Genomic DNA, 21,700 nt, shown 5'->3' with positions numbered 1-21,700 from the left:
CTCTCTGCCCCTCCCCCATTCATGCTCTATCTCTCTCTGTCCCCAAAATAATAAAAAAAAAATAAAAAAAAATTTACTTTTGATATCTCAAAAGTCCTGATCCAGCATCTTTCAGAGAGAAAGTCTAAGTGTTCCGGAAAAGGATTAGAACAGTCCTGCTGTGATTAATTCCTCAGTTTAGGCCCTGAGCGTCTGCCATTCTCTAGCTGCAGTTAAGCTACTAAAGGTTGAAAGCCAGTGATAACTATTTTACTGCAAGGTTTTTGTCTTTGATGACAGGACTTTCACTTAAGATGGCTTCTCCAGGCCTTTCTGAGAAACCAGTATTGACCTGATGTGGCCTCTTAAAAAGCAACACAGTTTTCTGTATTAAGGGACTTCAGTGGACCATATCCAATCTTTCTCCAAATATAATCTAACTGCTCAGACAGTGATTGAAAGAAAAATAAAGAAGCATCATTTATTAAGGAAAAGAAACCTTCCTGTATTTTCTCAAGGAGCTCCTGGGTTAATGCAGACATTTTCTCTCATCATTTTAATGCTTTTTAAATTTTATTTATTTATTTTGAGAGAGAGAGATCATGTGCAGGGTAGGGGCAGAGAGAGAGAATCCCAAGCAGGCTCCACACTGTCAGTGCAGAGCCCGACGTGGGGTTCAAACTCATGAACCAGAAGATCATGACCTGAGCTGAAATCAAGAGTCGGACGCTTAACCAACTGAGCCACCCAGGTGGCACCCCTCTCATCATTTAACAGCAACATCTGGATTTTTAAATTTTTTTTTTCAACATTTATTTATTTTTGGGACGGAGAGAGACAGAGCATGAGCGGGGGAGGGGCAGAGAGAGAGGGAGACACAGAATCGGAAACAGGCTCCAGGCTCTGAGCCATCAGCCCAGAGCCTGACGCAGGGCTCGAACTCACGGACCGCGAGATCGTGACCTGGCTGAAGTCGGACGCTTAACCGACTGCGCCACCCAGGCGCCCCAACATCTGGATTTTTAAAACATAGAGAAGGAGGTTTAGAGATTCACCAGCGGTCCACAGCTAAGGGGCAGATCTGTGATCTGAGCCCAGTTCTGTGTGGTTGCAGAGACTATGACTTTCCACCATACCACAGTACTCACACTCAAATCTTTATTAAGCGATATCGAGGACTAGCACTTTTTAAAATAACTTAATTTCATTAGGGAGTGAAGAGAATCAGAATTTGAAAGCTATGTGTACGGAAACCGCCTGCACACACCATTCATGGGGGCTTCCAGGCTGGTTGCTAAGGGCCCCCGCTTGGACCCCAGCGCTGTCGTGGCTCTCGGTGTTGGCGAAAATGCTGGAGGAGCATCCCCACTGGGGCTGAGCCGGAGAGGAGTCCAGGGCAGGAACAAAAGCTGATGCACCTCTTCCCCGTTCCTCCTTACCCTGCCCACAGGTGTAAGTAAGCAGAGAAGGAAGCCGAGGGCCGGGGCGGCTATGAATCATTAAGGAGGGGAGTGCTAGGGCACTGTCTCAAGGGAGAGATTTCCCTCACCCAACAGAGGTTTTCTTCCCCCCCTTTGACGAATTTAGCTGGAGGAATCTGACAACAAACCACGAGATTTCTTTGTTGGGCTGAGCAGGCAGGACCCATGCGAAGTATTTTCCCACGCCACTTCTACCACCTCGCGGAAAACTGCCTGAGTGGTTTCTATTTTCCTTCTGTGTCCCCCCAGCCCGAGGTCAAACAGTAACCGAAAAACGTCATTGCTTTTGGTCACTGTTTGGTTCTGCCACTTAGCGGGAGGACTGAAGTGAGCTCCTCCTGATCAGTCGCCTGTTGGCAAGGTTGCACAGGAGGCAGGCTCTGTACCCACTGTTGAAAGTTAGGCAGACACATGTGGTCCAGTTTGCCTGCCAACCTCCTGATGGAAAGTTCCTGACGGCTTCCTTAACATTGTGAGGAGGCACGCACCTTCCATGCTGCCCCCCACCCCGCTATTGCCATTATTTATCATATGAAATGGATCGCCACAAAGAACTTGTTTTGAATTAGCCCAGGTCCCTGATTTTCAAAAATTATTTTGGCACTGAAATGTCTCTTTCTCTCTCTTTAAGTTTGTCATTGGTTGTGTTGCTTGCCTCTAGCCAGAGCCCTTTGGAATGCCTTACTCTTGAAGCTGAGTGCACGATGCCCTGAGATTGCCGAGTGGCAGGCCTGGCCCCGGGAGTGAGGTTACTCAGGTGTTATCAGACTGTGCACCGCCAGCCGCTCAAAACCCCACTCCAGCTCAGTGTGATAACAGCCCAGACTAATGGTCTGCTATGAAACACTCCCCGGCATCCCCCAAAAGTCTGTTATCTGGCAAGTATTTTGCACTTAATGCCCAGAAAATGTAAAATCTCTGGGCTCTGGTGGGTTCTCTGAATCTCAAGTCAGCAAAATGCTAAGCAGCTTTTGAAGCAAGTGTATAAAACGTGCTTGGAACAGCAGTTTGCCTCCTCACTTTTGTAACAGCTTGACTTTTGTCTTCTGCGAGAGCAATGTTCTTCATGCTGGGGTGTGTGGACCACATACCCTACCTTCTACCTCCCAAAGTCCACAAACACTTCCCAAAGGTACCAGGCAAGAGAGTCGACACAAAGACATTTCTAGACCTTTAATTTCTGTATGAATAATTTCCCCAAAGTCATCTGCCTTTGGAGGTGGGGGTGCCACTAGATGCTTCGTGCATTCTAAGGAATGAGGAAAAAGCTGAACCAACTCCAGAGATCTGAGCGGGCTGGGTCTCCAGGAAAAAGAGAAACACAGGGAACCCCCAGGGGGACCTGTGGGGGAGGCAGCATAGATGGAGAAGGAGAATGAGATCCAGAAACTAGGACCTTGTCTTCCAAGGGACAGCAGACCTTTAAAAGGGACCAGTTCTCTTGGAGCAGAATTAACTGTAACTGGAAAAAGAATCTCCAGAAAACATTTCCGTTGGTGCTGATTATTGGTTTAAACTGCTAAGCTGAACTGAATAACAAGATTGTACCTGTGATTTGCCAGCTAATTAGATAAATATAATACCCAGTGTGTGTTGGGGGCAGGAGGGGCATTGTCTATGGTGGGAGAGGGATTGTCTATGAATAATTTGGCTCCTGAGATCTCTACACATTGTCTATTAAATCGCTCTCCTGTAACATACCCTCCCTGTAAATTTGTGTGTTTGTTACAATTTATAATTCACAAAGTGTTTTCACATTATCCCACTTAATCTCCCTATTCTTCTTATGCCACATTGAAGACAAGAGCCACTAGGATGAGCTCCCTCAACTCTCCGTCTGGGCTTCCTGAATGAATTCTGCACCTGCACCTCCCTGGCCTCCTTCCCTGTGGTGTCCATGGAATGCAAAGTGCCCCTTCCCCTGCCCAAGGCTAATTCCACCTCCTCCCCTTCCTGGGGACCCCATCAATCATCCACCACTAACTTTAGCATCTTTCTTTCAACTAGCTCTTTCCCACACACTAACATGGCCAAATCTCTCCTGTCTTCAGGGAAACGAAGACCCAGGTTGACCTGATGTTGACCTGATGTTGCCTGGAGCTACTGTCTCCATCATCTGCCTGCACAGTCTAGCTACGTGACAGCAGCTGCACTCTCCTGTCTCAGTCTTCAGCCCGCTGCTTCTGGTTTCTGCCATTCTTACAGAATGGCTTTGAAGTCATCAAATCCAGTGACCTTTATGCTACCCACTCTCCTTGAGCCATTTGGTACTGTGGAACAATTCCTCCTTCTTGAAACATCCCCTTTCCATGACTTCAAGGTTACCCCTCTTTCCAGACTTTTCCCCATCATCTCTAGCTCTTCCGGCTCAGGCTCCTTCACTGCATTCTCTTCTTTCACCTGCTCTTTAAAAAACTACGATTATTAAAGTCTGACATACATACAGAGAAGTGTACAAATCCTGACTTTACAGACCAATTTTTACCAGCTGAACATACCCAAGTAACTGACACATAGATCAAAAAAAAAAAAAACTGTTTCCAGCACCCCCAGAAATACCCCTTGCACCCTCTTACAGCCGCCCCGCCCACCTAAAGAGTGACCATCATCTAGACTTTGAACATCAGAGATGTGTTTTGCCTGTGTTTGAACTTTATATAAATGTGGACTAACATGTTTTGTGTCAGGCTTTTTTTGCTCAGCATCTGGATGGGAGAACTGTCCATATATTTTTTTTTTGTAGGTGCACTTTGTTCATGCTTACTGCTGTAGGAGCTTTGACAGAGAGAATACTCCACAGTTCATGTATCTGTTCTTCTGTGATGGGCATTTGGTGAGTATCCACACGTTGCTGTTAGAAGGTGTGCCATGATAAAACCCTCAGTGCCTGCTTTTTAAACAGTGAGCTCTCTAGATTTCCGTTCAAGACCTCTCTTTTTACGTGGTGTACAGAGTGGCTCTGGAATATTTGGGAAGGCAGAGATTGCTTAAACATGAGAGCCGTGCCTCCTCTCACTTAGTAAGATAGAAGCTTGTGGACATGTTTCAGGTGAATATGTTTTCAAATAGTACTATTTTTACACACTAAAATGTAATATCTATATGCCAGTTGAACAATAATAACAACGTGAAGTCCAAAATTCTTACAGGAAAGACTAAATTAGTGCCAGCTATGTGCAAGATTCTCATAGTAGAGATTAAATTAGTAAAATATAATTTATTTCTCAGTGTATAGAGCCTATGATTCCATAATACCACTGAATGCTTAAGTTCTATTAGTTTGGTATTAATTTCTACTCCACACTAATTAGTGACGGGACCTGGTTCTCTTTCATGACACTATGTAAATGTCCCTAGCAAGGCAAAGTAGAAAATGGGCATACCATTCTTGCTGCAGTGAGCGGCCACCTCAAAAGGATAGCTCCAAGCCCCTAAATTCATTAATGAGACCATATCAAGTAAGAGTCAAGACTGATTAATACATAAAATCAAGGTGTAGATATTTTAGGTAAAAGCAAAGTTCTGGGATTATACTCATATCAAGTCTATAAAGACATTTTTTTAATGCTTATTTATTTTTGAGAGAGACAGAGCAAGAGTGGGGGAGGGGCAGGGAGAGAGGGAGACACAGAATCGGAAGCAGGTTCCAGGCTCTCAGCTGTCAGCACAGAGCCTGACACGGGGCTTGAACTCGTGAACTGCGAGATCATGACCTGAGCCGAAGTCGGACGCTCAACTGACTAAGCCACCCAGGTGCCCCTAAAGACATTTTTTAATGTATTTTGCTATTAATAAGAAACTATTTTTATTTTTAATCATTCTCAAAAAAAATGTAAATCCAAATCTAGAAATTAGTTAGTACTGGCATGTAATAGATATTCATTTTATGCTATCCTGAGGACTCAGGGAAACATGCACTACCTCCATTCTCATGATTTCTAACTTTTTCTCCTCCAAAGATATTTTTAAATATGGAAGTTTTAGAGATTATTTTTCTAGAGAAATTCCTCTACTCTGTGCCAAATGGTTTTGAAATATTCATCATTTCTCTCTGACGATGAACTATGTGGTATTGCTTCTGCTTTGAAAAACAAAGGAAAAATGTGTTTACAGTTTCACTTTGAGACTCTCTAGAGAGAATTCTTGTAACGGTGAATGGTAAATACATTTTAAACAAAAAGTTGGTTCAAAACTAGAAACAAATAGCAATACCCCACTTGATTCATGGGCCACCAAAGTGTTTGGAGAATCAGTTGATAGAATTTTCAGTGTTTTGATCAACTATGAAAGTGGGTTAGTCCCAGCTGATAATGTATCATGACTGGTGTGTTTTGAACCTGCCACGCATATTCCCACTTGTGAAGCCTTCACGTTGCTCAGCAGGTTTTGAATAATTGTCAGCCTTTTCCTAATAGATACAGGAACTGACAATATTGATTATTTTGGAGTTCTTTGGCTTCCTTAAAAGATACTCATGAAGTCTAGTTCTTCTCTTTTAAACGACTGCAACTCTATTGAGTTTTCTATTTGCGTTGCTGTTGCAATCATGTGCCTACCCAGGAATTGTATTCAGATACATTCCAGTGGGCTGCGGATAAATTCTTTGACCCATTGTCAGTCTGTCCAGGTCAGATCCCCTTGTTGATTAAGGTAAACTCACAATAAATAAATAGGCAGGAACCTTTCTGGCTGCAATTGATAGGAGCGAAATGAGCTAATTTAGGCAAAAGGGGATTTTACTGGAGGGATTGGGGTGTCTTACAGCTAAATAGCCTGAAAGAGAAGCTAGGGAGCAGCTGTGTCCCAAGGACAACTGGAAACAGGGACGCAGCTGGGACTCATGCCCTCCGCCTTGCCTCTCTATGCGCTCCCTTCATTCCCTTTTGCTGCAGATCGAATTTCTCCAGCCATGGGGTACACAGCCTCTGGGCTCTGCCGACCCATATGGCTCACCTCTCTGGTGAGCTGAAGGCCCCTTCGTGAAAAGAAAAAGACACTCCTTTTCCCTGAATGCAGCCCTCTACCAGGTCCCAAGGCTCGGTCAGCACAAACAAGTGAGATTTCAGCCCAAACTCAGCTCTTGGCCTGGGCGCCGTTGCCTGGGGTACAAAATGAATCTAGTTCCCCAGCACGGATCTAATTTCTCATAGCCTCTATATTTTTGTGATGTGTTTATGCTTCCCTTGAAGTCCCCCACCTCCTGTTGCTCAGTGCCCAGCCATTCCTATCTTTAGGTGTCTCTTCCCTTCCTAAGATGGGGGCAACAGAGTGGCAGCCTGCTTTCCTCAACAAAGGGCTTACGTGAATTAAAAGGGATTATGCTTTGAAGGGGGAAACTAGCCTCTAATCACCCAGAGAAGGACACAGTGGCCCGAGACAGAGGTGCTCTGAGCGGTGTTGTATGTCCGTTGCTGTCCCTCCATAAACCGAGGGCTTGGAGTGATCTCCTGTTCGTGTGGCCACCACCATGGGCTTTGTGAGACAGATCCAGCTTTTGCTCTGGAAGAACTGGACCCTGAGGAAAAGGCAAAAGGTAAGAAGGGCAGTCTGTGGTCTCAAAGTGAGGTGGAGAGCAAAGACACGGTGGAGAGGGTGAGGTGGGGGTGGGGTGGGGAAGGTGAGAGGTCGGTGGGCTCCTTGCCATTTAGCACGGAAGTAACAGCTGGCTGCTCTGTGAACCTCTCTAACAAGCGTCCTTCAAAGGAAGACATGTTTCTTTGTCCAGAGATGGGCCCTTTCCTCCTGCAGCCCAGCACAGCCAATTGTAGTCTTCTTTTGCCCTCCCTGCATGTGAATCCTCGGCCTGCCCATCCCTTCCCCCACCCCCTGGTGTTGAAACCTGCCATTCCAGTCCACAAGCCCTTTGAGCATCCATACTCTGCTGTGTGGGAAGATCCTAAGCCCTGAAGAACAGGCTCAAAGGAAAACAACACTCCAAGAGCTTTCCAGACCAATGATACTGTATTTCATTGATTCTATGAGTTACACTGGCTTTTCACACTTTCACATTTCTGACATTGGGTGCAGCGTATGGTCAACCGGCACCTTAACTGGACACATTTGTTTCTTAGTGTGCAAGAAGTAACATTGCGCCTTACAATTGATGGTGTCTTAGATTCAATGAGATACAACTGCTTATCACCCAGCCCGGATTTTCACTGAGCCCTTTCAGTGAAAGGGGCTGATACGGGGCTGGGCTGGACCAGGGATGTAAAAGAAAAAGACACAGATTATACCCTGGACTCACTTCCAGTCTGGCTGGGGAAACCTGAAGGGTGTTTTGAGACCAAGAGCAATAAAAGGTAGGACAGGCCAGATATCCCCTGAGAAGTGTAGGCAAGAGCCACAGGGGATCAGAGGACCCCAAGGGTATACATGCAAATGCCAACTGGTTTCTAATTTTTTTTCTGGAAAGGGGTGAAGTAAATAGGTAACTATAAAGAAATATGCACTTTGCTATATCCTTGCAGTCTTGGAAACGTCAAATGACTAAAGATGCTGGAGGAGGAAGGAAGAAGGAAGGACCCAGGGGTGGATAGAGCTGAGATTAGACAGACTGGAGGCAGGCAAGGCAGGGAGACTTTGGAAGGAGGACAGGGAGGAAGAAGAGAATGGATTTGTTCCAAGCCTCGATTTGAGATGGGTATATGCAGGCGGGACAGGGTTTTCCTGGGTGTTGGAAAAAATGTTAGGGAAGAAGGGGGCCATCTGGTAGAACATCTGAAGACCTGTGATTGTCTCGGTCAGGGTTCAGTCAGAGAAAATCTGGAATGTAAAAAGGTGTTAGCTAAGTACAAAGCTGCTCCCCACGTGGGTGGAAGAGAGCAAGGTATCATAGAGGCAGCAATTGCAGGACACAGCTCCCACCCCCAGTGCTGAGGGAACCAAAGGAAGGACGTGGAATCGGTAGCACTTGGAAACACTGAGAAGATGCTGGCAGAGCTGTAACTCAGACCTGCGAGGAAGGGGCACAATGAGGCTGCTCCTGGGGTCCCCTGCCCAGAGGAACCCTGGCTGGTGGGTGGGTTTGGAGCAGAGGGACAATAGCTTAATAACTAGCCCAAAGGGAGCAAGCAGCAAAGGAGACAGTCCAACCATGTGCACAGGTGGTCGGTCCTTTCTGCCGTGTGTGGCTTGGATAGGACTTAGGGAGGCTGCAGAGGGAAGCCAAGTTAGGATCCCCTCATATTTGGGAAACACCACTCTTCTCAGGCTGCTTTCCTTTGTCAAAGCAACTCTGATTTTCCAAAGTGTTGAAGTCAGTTGTTGCCCTCAGGAGCCAAGTGCTAACAGTAATCAGAGACTCAGTCCCTGGCTTCCAAGAACTTCCCTTCCAGAATGAAAATAGACAAAAGTTAAGCAAGATTCACTATTTTTTTTTTAAATTTTTTTAACCTTTATTTATTATTGAGAGACAGAGAGACAGACCGTGAACAGGGGAGGGGCAGAGAGAGAGGGAGACATAGAATCTGAAGCAGGCTCCAGGCTCTGAGCTGTCAGCACAGAGCCCGACGTGGGGCTTGAACTCATGAACCTCGAGATCATGACCTGAGCCAAAGTTGGATGCTTAACCGGCTGAACCACCCAGGCGCCCCAAGACTCACTATTTTTTTAAGTTTATTTATTTTTTTTGATAGAGTGCACACTAGTGAGGGAGGGGCAGAGACAGAGAGGGAGACAAAGAATCACAAGCAGGCTCCTCACTGCCAGCGCAGAGCCTGATGCAGGGCTCGAACACATGAAACATGAGATCATGACCTGAGCTGAAATGGAGAGTCAGACGCTTAACTGACTGAGCCACCCAGGTGCCCCAAACAAGATTCACTATTAAATCCATTTATTTATTAATGTGTTCCTTGAATCAACCAGTACTTATTAATCAGTAGGCACTGTGCCAGGTGCTGGGTACACAATGGCAAACAAGACAAGCATGGTCTTTGTCCACAAGATGTTCACCATCTGTGGAATGCCAAGGAAAACCCAATCAGCAACTGTTTTCTTTATCTCGTTTCCTGAAGAAATTAAGAATATCACTTAATTCTACTCGCAATGTGCTCTTTGTGGCCTTCAGACAATATGCTTGAGGACTTCACCTGCTGAAATGATTCTATTTCTGTGTCAGGCATGCTGCTATTACAGAGAACGACCCTATTTTTAAAGACGGGATTTGGCTCAGAGTCCCTCACAACCTCCGCTCCCTATCCCTGATGTTGGTGGGTGTCCCCTGTTCGGGGACTCTGTCTTTCTCATGGTGTTCTCCACAGAGGAACACCTGGCCAGCCTCTCTGTGGTGAGATAGGACCAGCTGGGCTGAGAACCTGGGCTGGGGGAATCTCCTAAGACTAGACCCAGTCTGGGCTGACATTCATTTGGTGTCATCCCGATGGCCTGGAATTTGAGATCTCTGCCTGGTATGCCTCCAGCCGACTTCCCCACTGCTACCATATTCCAGGAATTTCCAGGATGTCTGAGGAAGATGGGGGCATCTTCCACAGCCCCCTGCAGCCCTGATAGGGGTCTGTGGCTCCTTCCCTAAGCTTTTGGTTCTTCTGGAAGCTTTTGCCTCTACAAATAGTGACTGTAAGGAAAGTACAACACACCTAGCCCACAACTCAGCTCCCAGGTTTTTACTTGTTCAAACGTCCGTGGTCTTTGGGTGTTTACTATTGTGAGCAACAGCAAAACAGATATCAAATGTCCCCATTCCTCTTCTCCCAACCCCTGACGGAAGAAGATGAAAATCATTAGATCCGGGCATTCCTCCCACCCCTTTTTAAAAATTTTCTTCCTCCGTTAACATGTATCAAGTATTACCAAGTGCCTGGCACTGTAGTGTCACCTCAGCTCCATGGGAGAGATACCACTGGTGTCTCCACAGGTACTGCTGAGGTCAATGAGGCTTCAGAGGTTAGTGACGGGTAGGACTGGTCCTGGGACTTCAGGACAGGCAGATATGGCCGTGACCCCACACTGTGGTCATGGAGACCACAAAGATAGGGTGGCCATCTAATTTATTATCCAAACTGGGGCAGTTCTGAAAGTGAAAGGAGGTACTAGGAGCAATGGCACCAGGGCAATAAATGGAAACTAACACTTAACCTGGCAAACTGGGCTGTATGATCACCCTATACATCCAGCACAGCCCAGTGAGTCAGACACAGCCCCTGCTCTCATGGAATTTGGAGCCCGGTGGGAGCTCACACCTGCACAAAACTACCGACAGAATAGTGCACGCAACAGTGGAGTAGAAGGAAGCGTGGGGTGGGAGGTGAGGATGAGCTCTGGGCGCTCAGAAGAGAAATGGGGTTTGGAGAGCGTGAGAGAAGACTTCTCAAGGCTGGCCCTAGAACATGCACTTCCAATGACGAGAGCTCTCCCCACTGCCCCGGACAAATAAACACCCGCCTGTATCTGCTACGGGCCAGGCACTGTGCCAGGTTTATAAAGATCACTGGGTGTGTCTCCTGCCCCTGAGAGCTCCCGGTGCAAGGCCTCCTTGGTGTCCTCCCCTTGTCCCAGCTTCCATGTCAGAGCAGGATGTTTGGGGAGGCCTGAGGACTCATGAGAGTAGGGGGGTTATTATGACCTGGGCACCTGCTAGGCCTGTGGCCTTTGGTTCCAGGCACAGCAATAGGCAAGGAGAACCTGGCAGGTGCAGGGAGGGTAGGCAGCCCGCTGCAAGCCTGCCCAGGTCCCAGGGTGGATTCATCCAGGCTAAGAATCCTGGCTGGGTTGTTGGTGCAGAAGGGAGAATCAAGCAGTTCATTTCAAGCCTTGGCTACCCACCTTTAAATTGGAAACAGACTAGGAGGGAAGGAAATCTAGCTGGCGGAGTTTTAAAACAACAAGCACAATTCTGCCCTTCCTTGCAACCCCTCCTCCCCCATGTAGACTAAGCTATAAAGAGAGGGGGAGGGGAAGAAAAAAAAAAAGGAGAGAAAGAGAGAGAGAACAAGGAAATACCAGTTAGGGGAAAAAAAAAAAAAATTTCCACCGGCCCCTTCTGAGCCTTGGCTGGGCTTAATTAAAGTTACAGACATGTTTAAAGGGAAAGGGTGGGGGGAGTCAGAGCCGCCTTCAAAACATGTTTTTAATTACGCTGTGGAATTTCTCCCTGGGGTATGCCTGCGCACAGTTGAGCATCAAGGACAAGGATGCCGCTTTGGGGTGGGGATGCTGAGCATGACTGGGGCGGGGACCATGGGGAGAGGTTGTTGTGAGGACCTGCCCGTCTGGAAAAGAATTGCCAGTGGTCTTTGTGCAGGAGGGAGTGTGAAATGCGGCCCCTCCAAGACAAACGTCGCAGAGTTAGAACAATAGCACTGACCTCTCAACAGACGTTTTTCATTTACCAAGCACTACCTGTGCTGGTGGTTCTCAGACCCAGCTGCACAATCGGAATTACCTGAGAAGTGTTAAAAACAAACAAACAAAAACCAACCTGATGTCCGGTGTAATTGATGTGGGGCACAGCCTGAGCTCCCCACCTGATTCCAGCTGGCAGCCACCTGGGACCTGCCTTGAAAGAAGGTGGTCAAGAGGGGGTGGGGGGCAGACAACAGCAGCCCTAACTCAGAGATACGGTGGAGAGGAACACCTGCAGAGCCACACTAGTCCTAGGCCAGGCAAAGAATGAAGGAGGAAAAGGAGAATTCTGATCTGGTCTCCCACTTGGGGTGGGGGTGGGGGGATGGGGGACTTCAAATCACAATGTCCTGCAAAGACCGGATACTTCAAAAATACAAGAAGGAGTGAGTGAGGAGAGGAGAGAACGTGTGTGACAAACACTGGAAGGGATGTGTGTGTGTGCTAGCTTGGGTTCGGGAATTTTATCCACGGACAGGTAGGCCAGGCTGGCCCATCCCTCCCCTGGTGCAAGCCTCTCTAAGAGATGGAGCAGGGGACAGTGGGTGGTCAGTAACTCAAGAAGCCCATGTTTCCAAACCAGCAAATGAACAGTTCTGAATCCAGAAAGGGAGAAAGAGAGGGAACCTGAATGTGAGTGGAGGGCAGACCTAAGACCTCACAGGTAAAAAGTAAATGAGATCTCTTTGCTCTTTAGCCTTTATAATGTGTTGTGACCTACAGCGTCCCTGTGATCTCTGTGAAAGTGAGGGTCAATAATAAATGATACGTGTCTATTGAATGTTACCTTGTACCCGATTCTGCTCTAGGTGTTTCACATTCACTTCCTCCTCTCATCCACTCTGGGCGGGGGGGTGGGGAGGCCCTGGTATCAGCCCCCATTTTACAGATGAAGTCCTGAGACATGGAGAGATTGAATGGGTTACCCAAAGTCATACAGCTAATAGGGAGCAGAGCTGGATAAAAACCTCAGTACTGACACTCTCAACTCTTAGTGTATGCTGAAGGACGAAACGGTCTCATTTCACAGATGAGAAAACTGAGATTCAGTGATGAAACAAGCCCCAAAGTGATTCTTATCCCAGATCTTCCCATTCCCAAATGTCTCACATACCAGACTACTCCGGATAGACATTGCTACGTGGAAGGAAGCTGACTGACTTGGAAGAAAGCCAAGGTTGCAAGCAATTGTCTTAAGGGGAAGAGTCTGATGTGTGGAATCTGGGCTAGTTGTCACGCTTCCTTGGTGAAGACACCAGGAACAACTTCCGGTTTCATTGCTTGTACTTGTCACTCACATGGTTATCTTGCCAGACTTGCTTCCTGATCTTACTCATTGACAGAAGGACCTAGGATAGAAGGCATGGAGCCAGTGTACAGAACATGCCTCGGGGGGTGCAGTTTGTTAAATCTGCAAAGTGTTGGTGACTTGAGCCTCTGTGTCACCTCCACCTCCTCCAGGAACCTCCTAGACCAGTCTCAGCAAAGGTTCGTTCATTCCATACTTATGGGGCACCTATTATGAAGCTGGCCCTGTGTCGGGTGTGGAATCAAAGTAGTGACAAGGATAGACACGACCCCTGCCCTTAGGAAGCTCGCAACCAGTGAGGGTTCCATTTCCATGAAGGAGTAAGGACTCTGATTTACAATGAGTGGTAAGGGGAGTGCAGGGTGCTGTGGGAACAGCTGTGCTGGGGAGGGTGTTAACAGTGAGATAGGGTCCCTGGGGAAGAGGCTCAATCCCCTCCTCCTTTGGTTTGCTTGCCCTAGGGGAACTGCCAACATTCCAATGGTTATCCAATGGGGTCAGTCTTTGTAACACTGGATGGGAATTGGCCAATTTTGATGCTTTGCCATCTTATAGAAAAATGTGTATGGGGAGCCCTGAAAAGTGAGTGTCTTAAGGAAAATTTATATCATATATAATAATATTTTAGTGTGTTTCCTCTAACATATCTTCCCTAGACATATTTTGAATAAAACATTGAGTAAAAAGTTACAACCTTGAGGCACCTGGGTGGCTCAATTGGTTGAGCATCTGACTCTTGATTTCGGTTCAGGTCATGATCTCAGGGTTCATGAGACAGAACTCCAAGTCAGGTTCTGGGCTCTGCACAAACCACAGAACCTGCTTGGGATTCTCCCTCTCCCTCTCTCTCTGCCCCCCACCACTTGTGGGCCCATGCACACCCAAGTGCACTCTCTCTCTCAAAATAAACTTAAAAAAATAAGTTCCAACTGCAACCACCTGCCCTATGCATGTTTTGTTTTTTCTTCAATGCATTATCCTTTCCCCTGCACTGATTTATGTTACAATTTGCAATAGTTCCATAGCCAGCATACTCTACTAGCAGGAAAGGAACAAATATTCACTGAGTACCTGCTGTGGTGTCTATCACTTTGCTGAGCACTTATGTACATTTCTTTGAAAGGAATGGCAAACGGTCAGGGCACTTGGGTGGCTCAGTTGGTTAAGTGTCCAATTCTTGGTTTCAGCTCAGGTCATCATGTCATGGTTTATGAGTTTGAGCCCTGAGTTGGGCTCCACACGCTGCTAGTGTGGAACCTACTTGGGACTCTCTCTCTCTCTCTCTCTCTGCCCCTCCCTTGGTCTTTCTTGCTCTCTCATTCTCTCTCTCAAAATAAATAAACTTAAAAAAAAAAAGAAGAAGAAGAAAGGAATGACAAAGGGTCAAAGACCATGCAAATGACCCCTAGCTGATCTATATATATTTAAGTCTCTATTCTTAGCCATCAGCAAAAGTTCTCCTTCAGATCTTAGGAGTTTCCTTCCTAAGGTCTCTGGAGTGGGGGTTGGGTAGAATTGCTATTCCATTTCCCCAATTCACATGCCCCCTCCTCTTCTTCCCTCCCACAATCCCACACCTGCAACAGAATATGACTGTGCAATGCCACAGAATATGGCTGAAACAACCAATTGCTTCTTCCTTTGGAGTCAAGTCCTTAAACTCTAATTGAACCTATATTTTAGTAATGGCTTTCAACCGTGTGTTGTTAGCAGCAGCCAGAATTGTAAAAACTCACAATAGTATGCACTGCTTTCTTCCTTTAAGCAACAAGAAATTGTGGAAGGAAAGATGTCAGTAAACACAGATTTTCATTGACCTTACTATGGATCACAGTACTTCGGAGTCATTTGCTCATTCATTCAGTGACCTCATATGCAAGGTCATTCATTGGCGATACACACGAGGTCTAGTGTGCACTAGAAGAAGGCAGGGCAGTGGAGAAATGCAGAAAGAGCACTGGTTCTGGAGACAGGAGGCTGGATTCTGGTTCAGATGTTGTCACTGCTATTCTGACACTACACAGGTCACCTGCCTTCTCTGGGCCTCATCTGCAGAATGAGAGGTTATAATGAAATCTTTGCTACCCGAAGCATTATCATTACCTGGGAGCTTGTTAGACATGTGAGATCCCGGTAGGCCTCTACAGAACAGAGTCTGTATTCACATGCACAGTGACATCTGAAAAGTACTGAAGCACCCATCTTGGTCCTTGCTGAAAATCTTTGTTAATGCAGTTTCCTAAAATAGAGGCAGAGCAGAACCCAAATGGACAAAAAGTCTTACTGGTCTAATATGTCAGGATAGAGGTAATGAGGGAGAGGCGACAAAAGGAGGAAGTCCTTTAGGAAATAGACCACAACCAAACCCTATTGCACAGATAGGTGCTGATTTGTGTGTCTTATCTGGGTGTGTTTCCAGTAATGTGTTAGCATCACTCTTCCTTCTTTTTGTTTTGTTTTTCCAGATTCGCTTTGTGGTGGAACTTGTATGGCCTTTATCTTTATTTCTGCTCTTGATCTGGTTAAGGAATGTCAACCCACTCTACAGCCAACATGAATGTAAGCATAATGGAGGGGGGGTAGCCCTGGCCAGCCTGGAGGTCCAATCCTTTCGTTTAGGAAAGCCTTGGGGGCTAAGGGTGCCAGATTGGATCTACTTATCATTTCATGCCTACAGTGCAAAAAACAGAGATTCATTAGCATCATACAAACTAATATTTTAATCCTACATCTTTGCAAATACTTGTATGTAGTTACTGAAGAATTGTGAAATTAGTTTTTGTTTCTGCCGGTTCTTTTCTTTTTTTCCCTATACCTAAACTCTTACTGGTTTTAAAAGCAGATTATAAATGAGTTTATTTTGGAGACCAGTCTAGGGATATGTTATATACGGTGCTAGAGAAAAATGAGAAGGGATGCTGTACAGCCACATGTAGTCATATATTATTTCTTGGATCCCAGAGGTACCTTGGGACATGGAATGAGCCTGTGAGTGCCTCTTTTATACTATGTCATGGTTTCCAGCCAGGATGACATCTTCTCCCTCTGAGCAGCTGACGTGCAGACCTCAGGAGTAATACAAAGCTTCCCAGTCCTCTATTCTTGTTTTTTACTGTATTGTTCATGAGTTTTAAGCCTCAAGTTCTGGGTCAGTTTCCTGTTCATCAAACTCTTGCTTAACCCCAAGGAGCCCATAACCTGCAACCTTCTTGCATGCTTGGGGTAGGTGCTCATAAGAACATAAGGAATAGATGAACCTCCTTTCCTCCTAAAGTGTCAGCAACACTGTGGAGCCATCTCGAGCTAACATCCCTCCACCATCCCTCCTCTGTTCCCCTCCACACTTCCCTCTGTACCTCTACTAGAACATTTGTCTGTCTCCCAACTACACTGGGAGCTTGAGAGGAGAGAGCCTGTCTCTGGTACTCAGCATAGGGCCTGACATCTATTAGAGGCTCCTGCTTCTTAAATGTTGATGAATGAAGGAAAACACCAGAGGGGCCAGGATCCTTCCTGCAGAGGCCCCAGCAACTAGAACCAGCATCCCATGTGATTCCCAAGACTAACTCCTTGTCTTCATTTCCTGTCCTCAAGGCCATTTTCCCAACAAGGCGATGCCCTCAGCAGGAATGTTGCCGTGGCTTCAGGGGATGTTCTGCAATGTGAACAATCCTTGTTTTCAAAGTCCCACCCCGGGAGAATCTCCTGGAATTGTGTCAAACTATAATGACTCCATGTAAGTGTTGAGATTCCCCCGAATCTTAAGAGCACTGGTTCTTAACCTGAGGAGCTAACAACCCTTCTGAGAAACAGATGAAAACCCCTATGCCCCCAAAATGGACACACACATAAAATATTACATTGTGCATATGATTTGGGGGGAGTCGTGGACTCCAGGCTAATGACCTCTCATCTGGGGTCTAATTTCAAGTCAAATCACATAGAAAGAGAATCTGCCTTTGGAATTCCCTTTCAGAGCAGGAGGTGGGAGAACATAATGTGAGCATGTCCTATGGACAGAGGCTCAGGAATACTCACAGGGTTGTCCTTTACCCACTGAGCTGATCTTCAACTTACATCTGAAGGACACCAACAAGGGGTTGTTGGGAAGTGGGCTTCACTATACTTGTATAACAACACAGGTCAGATGGAAAAGGATATTTGGTTACTCCAGTTCTTTTCCTTAGAGGAGCTCCGGATATAATTCCTCTAGGACAAACCTGTATTTTGACTCAAGAAAAGGAGCACTTGGCAAGTCAGCCCAATGCTCAGAGGTAGCCTTCCCCATTGGGAACAAACGATGGCTGTTTTTGCCCTACAATGGCAGAGTAGAGTAGTTGCAACAGAGACTTATGGCCTGTTAGCCTATAATATGTATCTGTTTGCTAATCCCTGGAATATAGGAAGATAGAAGAGGGAACATCTGTTTTCCTAAGAATGTCAGGGAGGTGACATTTTAGTTGGGCTCACGTGGTTGCAAACACCACCTGGAGATTTTAACTTGCAATCTACAACTTCAGCTTGAGTCTCCCTGAGGTACATGAGAGGAAACACCCACCCATCCATAAAGATCCCATGGGGTTATATGGTGGGATCAGGAGAGTTTTGGAGATGCCTCAGTGGAGGCTAGATGGAGCTTTGGTGGACTGGCACTAGAGGTGTCTATAACCTGAGGGAGTTGGGGAAGAAGGGCTTCAGACTCCAGCTGTACTTGGCATTTGAACCAGGAAATATAGGTTTCATATTTCACATACTTGTTGCAGGTGAAATATTGACTTATTCAAGGTTCTTTTGCTTGCAAGGCACAGAAACCCATTCAAGCAAGCTGAAGCTCTAGAGACAAATATATGATTTGGACACTAGACCTTCTTGCAAAGTCAAGGGAAGCCAAGCAGGCCTCAGGACAAGGACTGGACGGCTGGGGACCAGCTCTCTTCTGTCTGGGCCTACAGGGTTCAGCCCTCTGGCCCTCTCTGGGCATCTACTACATTCACCTCTCTCCATGGACCAATGTCCCTGCTTCTCAAAGCCCAGGCTGGCTCTGGTTGTCTAGTTCAGAGCACCTTGCCCTGGCCAATCATAAGAGCATCCTTGACTACCATTCAAATTCCTGGGAACATAGCTGATTGGTTCAGCTTCATTTTGCTTGTCCAGTTAGCCATGGGAGAGGGTGTGTATGTGTGTGTGTGTGTGCATGTACACATGCAGGGAGGAATTGGAGATTTAGCATGGCTGTCCCTGCCTATGAATGGCTGGAAGGGCAGGTGTCAGAGAAGTGGCAATGGTTGGAAAGAACTTCCAGTAATATCTTCTAATGTCATCCTGCTTAAGGCTTCTCTGGACAGAAGACACACAGAGCATGGGGTTGAGAGGTGACCCAGCCCTGCCAAAACTAGAAAACAAAACAAATTGCTCACCAGCTCTATTAGCCTATATGTACAACAAAGTTCAAATGTCCTTTTCTCCTTTGGCCTTCACAGTATGATAAGGATACATAATGTAGTAGCTGGGCCAAACATGTGGTATCTTAAAGAACAGCAAGAAGTGTTATTATTATTATGAAAGTGACAACCATATCTTTCCTGATGAAGCTTTGTCTTTCTTACAGCTTGGCAAGAGTGTTTCGAGATTTTCAAGAACTCCTTATGGATGCACCAGAGATCCAGCACCTTGGCCATGTTTGGAAAGAACTTCAAACTTTTTCCCAACTCATGGACACCCTCCGGACTCACCCTGAGAGAGTTGCAGGTGTGCTGCTCTTGCGTGTTCTCAACCATCACTTGCCTCATCCATCAGAGAGACAGAAGGCACAGGAAAGAGCAGGGAGATTTGATGGGAAAAGGTACTAGAGGAGGCAGGAAGGAATGGATATAGAGGTGGCATGAAGTTCACCTTGGGGAGGACTCCTCTTTTCATCAGCTTCAAAGTTAGGAAATTGAAGAGGGCAGGAACGTTCTCATTCCAGGTAAGTCTAGAGACAGAAAGGAAAATGCCGAGAGAGGTTGTACTCTGGGAAGTATGGAGCTAGATTAGGTGTGGAAGCAGGAAGAAAGAGGTAAAAGGAAAGGTGTGGAACTGTTTTCATAGAGCACTAGAGAGCAAGCTAGCCAAAGATGTGTGGAAGCAATGTCAAGTAAGGGGCCAGGGAGGTCAGAGTGCATATGTGTATTGTGGCATAAATATATACGATCATTCCATTTCTTCCAGGGATATTCAGCATCCCAGACCCTGAGGCAGAGCAGGTGCATAGGTGGGTGAGACAGGCCTGGGGGGATACAGGGAGGTGCTGCAGAAAGTCCAGGAGGCAAGCGGTTGAAGGCAGTGCCTGGAAGACATGCATCGGGTCCAGGCTGTATAAGGATGGATGATGGGATGCCAGAAGTGCTGAAATGGCTGGGAGGAAATGGGGGTACAAAGGAATAGAGGTCTCCTGAAGTTCCATGATCCTGTTTAAGGACTGGGGAACTGAGCAGGATGGAAGCCTTGGTGACTTCAAAGAGTGAGCTATGTGGATTCAGGATTTCCACAGCAGGCAGGAGCAATGAGAATGAGCCCCTGGGGGTGGCCACGGTGGCTGAAGTAGAGCAGAGGTGAAGGTAGGCAATGGGGAGGTTGAGGGAAAGAGAGGCCAGGCCATTGGGTCACTGAGTTTGTGCGGGCGAATAGAGGAGCCGGGCATCAGGGTAGGAGAGCCACCTGGGCTCAGAAACAGTGAGAGCTGGATATGGCAGAGGCCTGGGCACCAGCTGGAACCCTATCCCCCTTCCCACCTGCCCCCAGAGAGAAAATGAGCATCAGGGAGGGAGCAAGCCTTGACAGAAATCCAGTCTTGACAGTCCTGCAGGCAGAGAAAAGGCTGCCAGTGCGGGAACTGTTAAGGGATGTGGCTCAGAGGCTGGGAAGGAAGAGGTTTGGAGATGCTGGATCATCCTATGTTCCTGGGATAGGGATGGGGGGCAGTGACTCTCGGGATGACCTTAGAGGATGACAGGGACGGGCAAGGGGTCTACCAAGGGGATAGGAGGGGCTAGATAGAACAGCTCCTGCTCAGGGTTCCAAACAAGACGAGCGGGAGAATGGCACACATCAGCCCTCTGGGGCTCCTCACCCATGCAGCTCAACACACAGGTCAGAGTGGGTGGTCACCCCGAGGGCTCCCAGGACTGAGAGAACAGTGACCATACCCTGGGGAGGGCGGTGGAGGGAAGCAGGCGGGCTTCCAGAGCTCAGGACAGTCAGGAGGGGAAAGTTCTTTTAGGAGAATTCCCACTGGGCCACCTTCTCCTTCCTCTGCCTATTGGAGCAATGAAGGACAGGGGCATGTTCAGATGCATGTTAAGATTACTTCATTACATTTTAATTCTTTCAAAAATAGTGACACATGTTCTTTGTGCAGTAACTTTCTACAAACCAGATTATAAACACTACCTTCTTTGCTGCTCTGGATAGAAGAGTTTACTTAGCTCAAGCTAAGTAAGGTGTGAGTAAAATCAACATTTTAATGGTAAGAAAAAAAGGGGGAGAGGCAGCAACCAGAGAACACTTTTGCCCAGGATTAAAGAAGCAGATGAGAACATGGGCTGTCCAACCACTGGAGTGATTGTCCACCCCATTCATCCAGTGGGATCTGGAAGGAGGCAGACATTTCATTTCGGTATCTGATTGTCAGATGGAGTCCAGCTGGGAGGAAATGTAAAGGAAGTCATTTCAAACCACAATTTCTCTGTGGTCTTTACAGTGTGTATATGAGAACCAAAGTCACTACTTGCTAACCCCAACACGGGCCTACTTTTGAGTTGGCATACAGGTGGTTCCTTCTGCAGGCCTCCAGGCTGTGAGGGAAATTCTCTAATTGAGAGCAGTTTTGGAGGTCTGGGGAGACAGGGTCAGCCAAGGCTACCCAAAGGAATTTGGGGGCTGGAAGCAAAGATTTCACGGAACCCCTGACCTTGGTGGCCGTGAGAGGGGACCATCCCCAAAGTCTCTGAAGGAATTCTAGGCCAGGGACTTGGGTCCACCATCAGCATGGCAGACTACTTTAGGGTCCATTCTAGGGTCACTTGAGGACCTTGCTCACTGTGAACATTTGTCCTCAACCCAAAGCTCCACTGGAGGGTAAAGCCTTTGAGAGCGAGGTGGGCGGCTGTCGTTGGTATGTGCTTTTGCCTGTCAGTTCCCAGTCACCTGGGAAAGTATGCCGATGGTTGACCCAGGTGGCCTTTTCTTTTCCTAGCAAACCTGTAGTGCAGCATTCTCAGCAGGGGAGGATTAATGGTAAAACACCAGACATGAAGCCCCCTCCCCTCTCACCCCCAAGCAAGCTCTGTGGTCTCTCAATCATCTTCAAACACCTTCTTCCCATGAACCCTACACATTCTCCTTGCTTCTCTCCCACCCCAACCCTCAGCTCCCCTCACCTCCATGGGCCTCAGCATCCCCCTCCCCCAGCCTCTTCCCAGGGAAGAGAACAAGAAGAACCACATTTTAAACAAAATTTATTTTTCTTTCCTCAGGCCCCCAGTTCACATTTCTCCCTCAGGAGTCTGGTAGAGCTTCTGTCTGGTAT

General features: G+C 47.0%; 1 protein-coding gene across 2 annotated transcripts in view; it reads left to right on the top strand.

Moving 5' to 3' along the window:
* The first annotated feature begins 6,807 nt into the window (after positions 1–6,807).
* ABCA4 (ATP binding cassette subfamily A member 4) overlaps positions 6,808–21,700 on the top strand; it is a 131,702-nt gene continuing 116,809 nt past the window's right edge. The window contains exons 1-4 of one of the 2 annotated variants that reach the window (XM_043575609.1): positions 6,808–6,993; positions 15,600–15,693; positions 16,729–16,870; positions 18,743–18,882. In XM_043575609.1, the coding sequence (XP_043431544.1) occupies positions 6,928–6,993; positions 15,600–15,693; positions 16,729–16,870; positions 18,743–18,882 (442 nt within the window). In that variant the 5' untranslated portion in view covers positions 6,808–6,927. The remainder of the gene's footprint in view (positions 6,994–15,599; positions 15,694–16,728; positions 16,871–18,742; positions 18,883–21,700) is intronic. The other variant, XM_043575610.1, reaches the window with a different exon arrangement.

The sequence above is a fragment of the Prionailurus bengalensis genome, chromosome C1, assembly GCF_016509475.1.
Source record: "Prionailurus bengalensis isolate Pbe53 chromosome C1, Fcat_Pben_1.1_paternal_pri, whole genome shotgun sequence".
NCBI classification, from domain to species: domain Eukaryota; kingdom Metazoa; phylum Chordata; class Mammalia; order Carnivora; family Felidae; genus Prionailurus; species Prionailurus bengalensis.
Note: the sequence above shows the minus strand (reverse complement) of the source record. Positions and strands in the feature narration are given on the sequence as shown.